Consider the following 13,391-nt stretch of genomic DNA (forward strand, 5'->3'; position numbering starts at 1 on the left):
CGATTTAGTCAGACTTTGAAATTCATGTTTTATATTGTGTTGTCATCTAGCATTGGAATAATAACTACAAGTTTCATTAACTGAGAAGCAGAAACTAGCAAATGAAATGTAAACCAGTGAACTGTGAAAATGATATATTCACATATACTCTATTGAAAATGATTTTTCATTCACTTCTAATGCAGATGTGATGTGATGAGATCATTGAGGTGGAATTATTTAAAGGGCTGTTTAAGAATTTGAGCACATGTGATCTTCATACATTGAGTGAAGATTTTAGTGAAAAATATTTTCTTAGGATCACTGAGCATTAGTACTTGAATGAATTAGTACTTGAAGTTAGCCTAGTCTGTCCCAGGAGTCAGCAAACTTTCTTACAGGGCCAGGTACTAAATATCATAGCCTATGGGTCAGATGGTTTAATGCAACAGCAGCTGTGGGCAATACATGAGTGAATGGATGTAGCTGTTTTCCACCAAAATTTAATTACAAAGACAAATGGCCGGCTCTCAGGCCATAGTTTACTGACCCCATATCTCAGGCCCCTCATCATACACATAGTGAAACCAAAGCTAGAAAACTTAAGTCACTTAATCAAGGAGAAATAACAAACTAGATAGTGCCAGAACCACTACTAGGCATTTAGTTTTGCCATATCACAAGTCTTCCAATATGCATGCTAATACTCTAAGAACAAAAGCATGTTTCTCATATAGTATTTAGCCAAAGAATTCTAACTAGTTTGTTTACCACATCTATTAATTTCACTTAAAGTTGTTATTTCCCAGAGAACCATATTGTTTTTATTTTCTATGCAAAAAGAGAAAAAATAGAAAAAAAATAAATCGGTACTGTACATGAAAGTTAATTATTTGAATATTTTATGTCTTCTGTGGAATGCTTATATTAAAATATTATTTCTGTTATTTAAAAATTATATATATATGAGTGTGTGTGTATAGTTTTTTTGTTTGTTTTGTTTTGTTTTTTTAGATGGAGTGTCGTTATTGTTGCCCAGGCTGAAGTTCAGTGGTGCGATCTCGGCTCACTGCAATTGCCCCTCCGGGATTTAAGTGATTCTCTGTCTCGGCTTCCCGAGTAGCTGGGACTACAGGCACCCGCCACAATGCTTGGCTATTTTTTTGTATTTTTAGTAGAGACGGGGTTTCACCATGTTGGCCAGGCTGGTCTTGACTTCCTAACCGCAGGTGATCCACCTGCCTCGGCCTCCCAAAATGCTGGGATTACAGGCATGAGCCACTGCACCCAGCCAAATGAAATATATTTTTTTAAAAAAAATCTGTACCCTTTAGGATATATACAAGTTAGGCATAATTTATTGAACTTAAAAAATTTGGGGATAGTTAAATAAAATCAAATATTACTTTAACAAGTTTCAGTGTTTTCTGGACTTAATTCCTTTTTATTTATGTTCAGAGAATACCCTTATTCAGCAGGAAGACTACTGAATAAATCTAAACATTTTTAAGGGATTTTGGTTTCTTGTAAAAAGTAGCACTGTTGAAAGTCTAGACAGAAACCAAAACAAATATATTACATTCAAAGGAAAGAAAAGGATATTTTAATTGTAATCTTGAAACTACTTTTCTACTTTAAACAACACCATAGGATAGCAAATGTATTTAAAAAACAAACAAACAAAAAACAGGCCTTTCCTTAAGATGCCCAATTTTCTGGAAAGGATACACTTCCTAGTAAGTCAAATAAGAGGGAGGGAGTTGGCGGGTACCCACATCTCATAGTGATTATATGAGTAGATTGGGCATTTAAGTCTTTTGTTGTTATTGTTACTGTTATTCGCATTGAGGAATGTTCCATTAAACAATATTGTTTTTATTTATGTTTTTTGAGACGGAGTTTTGTTCTTTTGCCCAGGCGTGATCTCAACTTACTGCAACTTCCACCTCCTGGGTTCAAGCGATTCTCGTACCTCAGCCTCCCGAGTACCTGGGATTATAGGCACGTGCCACCATACCCAGCTAATTTTTTGTTTTCAATAGAGACGGGGTGTCACCATGTTGGCCAGGCTGGTCTTGATCTCCTGCCTTCAGGTGACCCACCTGCCTTGGCTTCCCAAAGTGCAGGGATTACAGGTGTTAGCCACTGCGCCTGGCCAACAATAAAAATAATTTTAATAAATGTACATCATTTATTGTCTACATTTTGAAGATAATATTGTGCCATGGTCAGACTTGCTAGTGTAATAATCCAGCAAGAGATGATATGAGGACCTAAGGAGGAGGAAGAAAAGAGGGAAAATTATAAAGTAAAATCCACTGGGTTTTGTGATTTTGTAAGTAGAGGGAGACTACACCAAAACAAGACTTACAGCTTTGGTGAATGGATGGATGGTGATGTATAGCAGTCAGTTGGAAATGCTAAAGGATGTAGTACTGGTTGGAAAATTGGAGACAGGAAAAATGTTTAATTGAGATAACAGTGGACTATCATGGAAGATCTAAGTGAACATTTTTGATATAGAAACTTGAAGCTTTAGGAGAAGGTTGATGCTAGCAATATGTGTTTGGGATCATCAGTATATATAGATGGTAACTTAAGCCATGGGAGTAAATAAAGTCATTCAGGGAAACCTTGTCAAGTACAGAGGGAAAAGATTAAAGGCTAGAACACCGTAAGAAAATATTTGTTGGTTGTTTATTGATACTCTATAATAGCAGCAATAGAGTATCTTCAAATAGTGTTACCACATCATAAGATATTTAATATAGTAAAAATCCTGTAGGAGGGAGAATACTCCATTTAAAAATTATATCAAAAAAGAAATTCTTGGCCAGTCTCTGGCTGTGGAATGTGAATGAAGTCAAAAGCCTTCACCCCATGGACTGATTTGTGGAATAGAGAAGGCCTCAAGTCTTTCCCTTCCCAGTGTAACTATCTTGTGGTAAAATATTATCCAAGCATTTTATGTCTGTCTGGAGTCAAGTGATAAAGAAAGGAACCTTTCTCCTAGAAATTTTGATTTTGTGATTAACTAGGAGCAAGACTTTTTTTTTCTGATTGTTTAATTTGGGGAGTAAGGTGTGTTGAGAGAGAGGTGTGGGAGTTACTCCATAATATAATATGAAACCACTGACCAACACAAAGCATTCGTCCATTTTCTGGAAAGACTCTGAAGTAATGAAAGGTACTATTTCTATACTGCATTTTAGTTGACTGAAAATTCAGCTAGATTTGCTGTTATTAATTTCACTTAGTTAGAAAGGAGTAAGTCAGTGTTGCCAGTTCCTTCTCAATTCCTTAGTCAAAGCAAAGGAATGGGAGTTATCATTTCTGAACCTTATCCTAGGTTGAGCAATTTTCTCCACAGAGTTAAAGAGATTGCTCGAATCCCCAGCCAATTTTACCACCTACAAAGAAGAGGATGCACTGGAATTTGAAGGAATAATTAAATGTACATGGAATATAAGTTCTAGTTTACATCTGTGTACAGCTAAAAGAAAAGAACCTTGGCTATTTTTGGAACTTAAAATAATTACTAGTAAAATGCATTTGCTCCTGGACTCTTTTGGTGTATTCTCTGTATTACTTCTGGCTGGAATTATATTGAGTGCCTGTAGGACATCTAGCACCTATGCCTAGTAGGGAAATACATAGAACCAGGTCTGAAGTCCAAGGACAAGTATAAGCTGGAGATAAAATCTTGGGCGAAATCATCTATGAATGACAGTTAAAAAACTTGACATAAGGCCCAGTGACCTATAAAGTGTCTATGTTTGAGAAAGCACTGGTTTGAGCATATGTATATATAGCTATAGACAAAACCAGCATTTAAGGGGCAAAAGGGGGAAGGTCCCAGAAGGAGACCAGGTCACTCCGGTTAACTATCCTCTATCTGAGAAATAAAGTGAGAAAATGTAGAAGAAAGAGAGTGGTCAGCAGAGTCTAATGCAGCAGAGAGAGCTATTATGATGAGGCCTGAGGAGTCTTCATTGTTTGGTGCTGAATGGCTGGTCTGCTTAGGGAAAATGTCGGGAGCACTATCCCGTGATTTATTCTGTGTCCATGCCAGAGGGTAGAACCAGGCTCAGGGTAGCAGCAGATATTATCTATAAGATAACCATCATAGAGATGTGAGGAGGAATTTTGTTATTGGATAAGAGGTTAGCTATAAAACTTCTTAACTCCTCCAGAAATCCAAGATTCTGCTATGCTAGTATCAGGGCAGCTCAACTTTGAATCATTGGCAGTAGGGCTTGAATAGCAGGATTATCCCTTTTACTCTGGGGTCTTTCATTAGTTAGAAATGTCAGCACCTTGAAGTTGGATACACTGAATTTTATGCAAGCCATTTTAGGTGCCCATCGGAAATTGTACCCCTTCTTGAGCACACACTCAGCCAAAGCAGCAACGTGCATATAACCTGCACTTGTCTGGTTAGCACTTTGCTTTTTGACTTTTAAATCAAACTAAACATTAATATAAGAAGTTTTGATAGTAATCCATGAACTGCATCTTTTTTAAAAGGTAGTGTAGCTCTCTTCCTGTAGTGTAACCATAGCAACTGACAAGGAACAGAGAAAGAAAGCTTTCACACATGCTGTGCTAATTAATCCTGTCCTACAGTTTTCTTTCAACTGAAGAATGTAGTTTAATAAATTTTGCATGAGTAAGCATGTTTTGATTCATGAACTATGTAAACACATATCAATATCTTTACCAAAAATATTTGTTACAAATGTATATATTTATACTTCAAAATATCTTTCTTTCCTCTTTTGTTCATTCTTTTCTTTCTCTTACTTTGCTTCTTTTTGTCTTTCTTTTATTTTTGTTTTTTGAGTCATTGTTTTAATGATTTTCTCCCTTCCTGAAAAGTTTTGGGATTTTCTTATCTTATTAACCAAACAGGCATTTTTAGGGTAAAAACTTTTTGTCGATCAATATAGAGGACACTTTCTACAATAAATTGTTTTAATTGACTAACTATATTCAAATGAGATAAGGGAATTTTTCTCAAGCAATGTAGAATAATGTAGCTTAAAAATGTAATAACATTCTTCACTCTATCTGACGCATTTACATGCAAACCATTTTAAGAGACTCAGTCTTAAGCTTTGGAAAGTTAGATATTGAAAGCTATTTTTACTGTTGTTTTGGGATGTTATGTGGCTCATCTGAATAAAATTCAAGTAGTCTTTGGCCTAAACGTGGGAAAAAAGTGTAGATAAAGCACTTTTTTCTATTTGTACTTTCCAAAAATATTTAACCAATCTAGCAAACTCATATTCAAAGTGAGCATAGTTGATCTGAAATTACACGTGATTATTTTGATTTATACTACTTCTAGGTTATTTTGTGGTCTTATTTTCCCCTTTACAACTGAGGACATCGCAATTTTTTTATAACTAGCCTGGTCTGAGCTGTCAATGAAAATCTTCAACTTTTTTCATTCTCTCATCCTTCTGGCTTAGCTTTCTGACAACAGGGCCTCAGGAAAACCAAGAGAATCAAGCCCGAATGTTTTTAGCATCCCATTTGACTTGACAACAGCATATGGAACAAGTCAGAACCTATTTCAGGACTTGTGCCTGGCTCTTTAGTCTCCATATGGAACCATAGTCATTGGAGGAACCAACCCTTTTAATGGGGTTACCAAGTTCTGGCCACACTTTATCATCTTGATTGTCCCATCTATGTTCAATTTTGTGTGAATTAAGGTGGCATAAAACCTTGCAGAGGAAAGAAGGAAGATATTGTTATAGAAATCTGTTATCAAAAATAGTTACTCCATTCATGTGCAGAAAAGTTGGGGACCATGAATGTGTAGGTATGTTTGTGTGTGTGTAATCTGTATATTTTAATATGGAATACTTATAAATATTAACCAATTTATAGTATACCATTGCATTATTATTAAAACTGACTTGTAGAAAAAAATTGGGGCACTGTAACCGTAGCTGAATTAATTAGAAATTCTTTGTCTTACCAGCTGTCTTATTAATTTTAAAATTTACATATAATACTGAAAATGGAATGCTACATTTAATAAATAAGAAAAAGTCATTTCCTTACTACTACATAAAAAATTTTAAATAGAACATTAAAATGAATATGTTATGGTGGGTTCACTGTAAAAATATTTTAAGTGCTACAAACATCGTAACAGTAAATAGCACTTTATTCTTGGACTCGGGAAGGGAAACATCACACACCGGGGCCTATCACGGGGAGGGGGAGGGGGGATTGCATTGGGAGTTATACCTGATGTAAATGACGAGTTGATGGGTGCTGACGAGTTGATGGGTGCAGCACACCAACATGGCACAAGTATACATATGTAACAAACCTGCACGTTATGCACATGTACCCTAGAACTTAAAGTATAATAAAAAATAAAATAAAATAAAATACAAACCAACAGAAAAAAAAATATTCTTGTCACTAATGAATACAGCTAGATGAAAAACTGTCACACAGGTTTTTTTCTTTTAAAAAATGACTTCTGTAGATTTTGTGATTTTTAAAATAATTGCACATTCATTCCACAAATCTTGGGAAAGCACTCAGAAAAAGTTACTAAAAAATATGGATAATCCCATATTCCAGAGGTAACCACTGAAGACATTTAAATGTATTTTCTGCCAAACTTTTTTCTTTTTTTTCTTTTTTAGAGGGAAAAAAACCCCCAGACCTGCCAATCTTTATTCTGTGCATGAGTATTTATGATTATGAGGTCAAATTGCATATACCTTTTCACTTAACACCTTCCCAGTTTAAAAAAATTCTTAGAGGACATTTTAATTTATCATATATAATCTCATCAATGTATGTACCAGATTTGACTATTCCTTTATAGTTATTTATTTAGATGTTTTTTTCAGAAGAGCTTCTGCAATAAGCATTTCCTAGTGAGTATTTGACAGAACACTGAAACCACAAGAAATTGTAGGACAATTCTTTGAGGAAAGTGTTATACTCTCGTCTTGCAGATTCATGATACGCATTAGAACAATTAAGAAAACTGAGAAGTTTCACAATTTAAGTATTCTTTAACTTTCTAAATCTACTTTTTTCTCAGTTATTTGACCAAGGAACCCTTTCTCACAATACTTATAAATCTAAAAAATTCAAGAGACTTCTAAGCTCCTGTGTTATTAATAGTTTATGAATTATTTGTGTACTCTGCTGGTATTTTATTAGATTCATGACATCAGTGCTTTATTAGGAAATATAAATGTTTTAATGGTTATTAGCGTGTGTTAAAAACAGAAACCACAATATGCTTTCCCCAGCTTTTTATTAACTTTGACATTGCACTCCTGATTCTGTATTAAAAGATCAGGTTTGACCTTTAAAACTGTGAACATTCAAATTTTAATTCCCTTGTTTTGCTAATGCCTGTTAAACTTCTTTATGTTTCATGTAACCCACAGGTCTTGCAAGAGCAAAATCCGTCCCTAGCCACACATACTCCAACGAAGTGGTTACCTTGTGGTACAGACCTCCAGATGTCCTTCTAGGCTCAACAGAATATTCCACCTGCCTTGACATGTGGTGAGAAATGGAAGCTTTACTCTAGCTAATCTATCTGTAGTGCTTGGTCTGGGTCAAGCCTAGACAAACATCCTAACAGTTTGAATGAAGATTAATGGTGTAGGAGTGTTTGCCTGCATGTGGCCATGCTGCTGGATGTTTAAAAACATGATTGGGAATGTTCTCTAATTAGAGTCTCCTTTGCAGATGGTGTGTGGTAATGGTTCTTGATGGACAGGGGCAGAGACATTTTTCTAACTGTCAGTATCATGATTTTTCTCTCTAAGAATCTTAATTTGTGACCATATCTTATAATAAGGGAAGTATATATCTCCAGACAGCAACAGGATTGAAGTAGCAGGGAGTATGTTTAAATTTGCAACAAAGCTCTAATGAGTGGTCTGAAAATTTTCGTGTAACTGTTAGGCACCAATTTGACTCACAGTATGTACCTGAAAACTTCTGACACTAGTTATCCAAAATGAAATAAAATGACTACTTTAAAAAAATATTATATGTTTAATTTTAGGTCTCACTTTCACACATGCTTTAGCAAAGCTTTAAAAATCTATTTTATGAGGTCCAGTGACTGTCAAGATTTAATTCATAATTAGTATTAATGGTAAACTATGCTGAGTTCCCTATTAAGTGTGAGCCAAATCAAACAATCAAATAAGGGAATAATCTAATTTTTGGCATGAAGGACAGACTGTTGAACATGTCTTTTATTAATAGAAAAATTTCTTTTCTAGACTCACAGTTGTGTCCAAAGTAAAACAATTTACATAGCACATGGCTGTTTTATAATAGGAGTCATCTTCCCTGAATGATTATGCCCCCATATGTAGAATTTCGTGTGTTCATGTAAGTTTATGACCTCAGTAAAACTGCAGTATGTGTTGTTTATCTTATTGTTATATACTTACCTCAGTCCTCTACCCCCGGTAATCTTCCCTTTTCATAAATTGGCCTGTGATGAGGTCTGCCTCTTTCCTGATGTTTTTGATCCAAAAATGTTATGGTGAGAAAACAAGTTTCTCATTATCTAGGGCACAGTGCAGATTTTTTTATGTTCCAGCAGCCCTCCCTAGGAATGAGACTTGGGTATTTCTAAAGCCACAGAGGATACCTGCAACATTTTGTGTACATGAGAACACATTTATTTTTATTGAAGTGTAGCTCAAAAGCTTTCAGTAGAGCTACAAGAAAATCAGACAATCATACAGCTTAAGATCTGTTGTCATAAATTTTGTAATGCGTTATACTAAATCTAATAGCATTTTAGTGATATTCTAAACCACTGAGAATAAAGATGATCATCTGTCATTAAGGGGCTGAGCTAATCTTTATTTTATCACACTTCCTGGCCTTTTTGGGGGGACAGTTGTTTACACAGTTATATTTTTTCCCCCAACACAGGGATTTGGGTAAAACAGATATTTAGATAATTAGTGTAATGGCAGAAAAAGTTGAAAATAAAGGCCAATGAATGAATGAGGATGTTACTTACTTTCTTATCCCTTTCCTACTTCCTGACTTATAGTTGGCTATGCAAATAGTGATTACTTAAGATTCTTGTGTTATGGGGCTTCTCTATTTTTGGGGTATAGAAATTCTAGGTTGTCTTTCAGTGAGGTCAGTTAGGGACTCTGCTAGTAAAACATTGGTTGGAAACATCTGTAGCTTGGAGCCAGTTTTGTGTTAGTTGCTTGGCAGTTCAGTTAAGACTCTACCCTCAAGAACATTTTTTTACATACTAGTGGCTAATGTTTCCCAAACCTTTAAAATCACCAAGAACCAAATGGACTGTGACATAATATGTGTGTTTCTGAGGTGTAGCTCAGTATTTGATTTCCAGCATGTGTCACTTTTTCTTCCACGTGTGTGTGTTCATTCTCTCAAGGAAGACAGTTTGGACACTTTCTGCCTGTTTGCTTTGAACAGAGACATAATGGAAGCACAAGAAGAAGACTTATTTAAGTAGAAAGGAGGAAAACTGATAGAAAATAGTAGACCCCAAATGCCCTTTTGTCTATATGCCAAGATTATTCATCGCCAGAACTAAATAGCAAATGTGTTATGTCTGAATAGCTTCCCATGCTTACCGGCTCTTCACTTACAAGCCTTAAAATCTGTGTTATATCTATGGTACACCTGCCTGTCTGAATCTGATTTCATTTCAAGCCATTTTCTAAAAGCTGTCTTGTTATTATCCTATAAGTCAAATAAAATGTATTTTTCCAATTAGAGAGAAGTTCACAGGCACTGATTGCTGCATAATCGATGACATCAATGGTGGGTTTTCAGAGAACTAGAAATGGGACTATAATTGAGTCATGGCTCAGCTGTAGCAAAGAGAAGTGCAAATATTAACCCATGGAGAATAGCAGGGAGGCAGGTGGCAGTAGTTTCAGGCCTTTTTACAGTTCATTTATCAGCATGGGGCAGTAAGGTCGTAACTAAAAACTAACGATCCCTATACAGTGTTACATTTTCCAGTTTTCTCTTTAAATAGCCACAGGAAATAAAAATATTAATGAAGACACATATGCATTATCATTTGCCAGCAAGTGATGGAAATCAGAGGTGGCCGTGTTACGATTTCCTCCTCCAGGTCTCCAACACTTGCAATAAACAAACAACCCTGTGTGATTTGGGAACTCATCAAGATAGCTAGTTTTTGATGCTTTTATCAATATGGCTAGTTTCTGATACTTCTATCTCCCTCTGTAAAGGAAATTTTAAGCAGAGGAATCAAATTGAACATTTCCCCTGTATAACTTCTCTTAATTTTTGGATTTATAACTCTTTGAAAGTCAAGGCATAGGAAATCATTGCTAAGCTTTTCTAAACCAAAAATGCTTACTAAGTTCTGAAAGCTACATTAAGAGAAGTGCAGATGTAACAAGCAGCTTCTCTGTGTAGTTCTTCCCTTGCTAGGAAGCTCTGCTCAGTTGAGGTCATTGTTCCAAATAAGCCGTATATTCCTCTGTAGAAGTTCATAAATATGTTTAGAGCTGCATTTATTTTTTGAAAGCAGAAAAGCAGAAGGTCACTTGGGATTATTTTAAGGGCTTAATTTTTAAAATAGGGTGACTAAGTCATTTTCTGCTAATAAATGATTATCTCATCAAGACCACAGTGCTTTGGGGGTGGGTAAAATATATAGTAGCACTACCCTGAGGTATCAACTACAGTACTCCCCAACACCCCAACAGTATGTGAAGAATGATAGCATGACAGTCTCTTCCTTTCATCATCTTTTAAAAAGCTAATTAACATATTAACTATGCTTGTCAAAATGCAGGGCAAGTCATTTATAAATAAGCCTGTCAAATGTAATGAGATTGCATATTAAATCATCCATTTCTCTATTACATCTCTGATTTAAGATTAAAATTAATTTATTTAACATTGTAGCAGCTGGGTGGTTAGAAAAAATTTCCATACCACTCTTGATATATAGAAAAATGTCCACATCAAAATTGATTTTGCATATATTAGAAAAGAAATTGCCTGTTTATTAAGTATTAAAAGGCCATTTAGCTTTGCTTTTTTTATTAAATAAGTCTAATCACCATACATACTGGCAATATACAAAATTCTGCCATCATCTTTAATGATCTTTCTTGAACCAAGGAAGTGTATATAATAAAATAATGTTTCTTAGGATTTAGGTTTATTTAGTAATGTTTTAAGGTAAAGAATCACAAATTAGCTCTAGCATAGCCCCTACTCTGAAAATCAATTTGTTCTATATGAGATCCTGTGGTTTGATTTGAGACTTGAGTAATAATAATAGTAACAACAATAGGTACTTCTATTGAACACAAACTGTATTCTGAGCCCTGTTATGCATTTTAATTACTTACCTATTTTACCATGATACAATTTGAGAAAACCAAACCCAGAGAGACTAAATAATATGGGTAAGGTCATAGCAGTTAGTAAATAGAGTACACATTCAAACTCAAGGATAACCTACTCAAAGCCCTTTCTTTTTACAAGATACTACATAATCTCTTAAGATGATTTGTTTACAAATTGATCTTTATTTTACCACTAGAGCAACTCCAAAACACAAATACAGCAAAACATAGATTTTATAATTTAGGTTATATTCTGAGTCATGTCCTTTGTATAGCTCAAATATACAAAGTGTGTGTGTGTTTTAATTTAGAAATATGTAGTCAGGAGTGTTGGCTTACACCTGTAATCCCAGCACTTTGGGGGCCAACGTGAGAGGATGGCATGAGGCTAGGTATTTGAGCAGCCTGGGCAACATGCTGAGATCCCATCTCAGCAAAATATAAAAATTCTGTTAGCATGGTAGAGGGTGCCTATAGTCCCATAGGAGGCTGACGTGGGAAGACAGCTTGAGCCTTGGATTTCAAGGCTGCAGTGAGCTATGATCACACCACTGCACTCCAGCCTGGCCCCGAGAGTGAGACCTACAAAAATGGGAATATTGAGGAAGATGATGGAAGACAAAGGTTTTTTTTTTGGTGTTTTTTTTTTTTTTTTTTTTTTTGAGACGGAGTCTTGCTCGGTCACCCAGACTGGAGTGCAATGGTGCGATCTCAGCTCACTGCAACCTTCGCCTCCCAGGTTCGAGAGATTCTCCTGCCTCAACCTCCTGAGTAACTGGGATTACAGGCGCCCACTACCATGCCCAGCTAATTTTTGTATTTTTAGTAGAGATAGGATTTCACCATGTTGGTCAGGCTGGTCTCGAACTCCTGACCTTGAGATCCACCTGCCTGGGCCTCCCAAAATGCTGGAATTACAGGCATGAGCCACCGCGCCCGGCCGACAATGGTTTTTAAAGGAAAATGAGAAGAACTACATAATTTTTTATGATAATTATCCTTGACTACAAAGATCAGTAACAAGGGTGGCGGCATCTGACATTGGGCAGGCAGATGTCTTCATAGAAGTATTTTTGTGTGTGTGTAAGGTTGCAGTGGCCTTTGTGCCAGGCTGTGATTTTTGCAGCCTTTTGTGATAGTTTTCATTCATGAAAATCCTTCCTTCGTGTCCTTCCCCAGCTCTGTTTTTCAGGGGTTTTAACACAAGTGACTCCATTTTGATTGTGACAACTTTCACAAAATGTAACTAGCAGTGTTTTGCTGTGTAAAGGAGAGGCATTGTTATAGTAGAAAGCACATTGAAAACCTACGTTTAGCTTCCCTCTGCCACTTCTTAGCTGTGTGATTTTAGTTGAACAGATTCCTTAGCTACTCCTAGCTTCAGTTTCCGAACCAGAAAACTGTAACAATAAAACCTACTGCAAGTATAACCCATAACTAATACACACCACAACAATAACAATAGAAAAACAGTGATCTTCTGCCTCATCCATACCCACCCTTTAATCCTATTTTCCAGAAGCAACTACTTTTAACTCTGTTTGCTTTTAATTATTTTTTATTTATTTTTACTTTTAACTCTTTTAGACATAGTACTTCTGTCTGTCTTAAATTGCTTATATTGCTATTCATTGATTTACTATTTTTGACACTGTCTACTAAGTAGGTATTATGGTAGATGAGGATTTAACTTGCTTCTGTCAACCTTCATTATACTAATTTATAATCTATATCTCATCTTAGAACATTTATAAATATTATTCATGCTTAAAGTCAAGTAGTATTTATGATTATATATTTTCTTGTATAACCTTTTGCTTTTCCTGGACTTAATAACTGTCTGTGATTCTTATTAGTTGTCTTTGCTCTTATGGCTAATTGTGAAGAATTTGTCAATTACCTATGAAAACGTATTTTTCAAATTCTGAAACACAACAGCAGATCTGTCAGTTCCATTTACTTTTTTTACATCTCCTTTCCTCAACCATTTTCTTGAAACTTTCCTCT

At 35.5% G+C, this 13,391-nt stretch overlaps 1 protein-coding gene across 9 annotated transcripts in view; it reads left to right on the forward strand.

The window, feature by feature from the left end:
* Positions 1 to 13,391, forward strand: part of CDK14 (cyclin dependent kinase 14) — a 581,124-nt gene that overhangs the window by 334,128 nt on the left and 233,605 nt on the right. For all 9 annotated transcript variants that reach the window (XM_017956186.2, XM_021935106.2, XM_031664857.1 and 6 more), the window contains 1 exon segment: positions 7,416 to 7,536. In XM_017956186.2, coding sequence (XP_017811675.2) covers positions 7,416 to 7,536 — 121 coding nt within the window.

The sequence above is a fragment of the Papio anubis genome, chromosome 4 (assembly GCF_008728515.1).
Source record: "Papio anubis isolate 15944 chromosome 4, Panubis1.0, whole genome shotgun sequence".
NCBI lineage: Eukaryota > Metazoa > Chordata > Mammalia > Primates > Cercopithecidae > Papio > Papio anubis.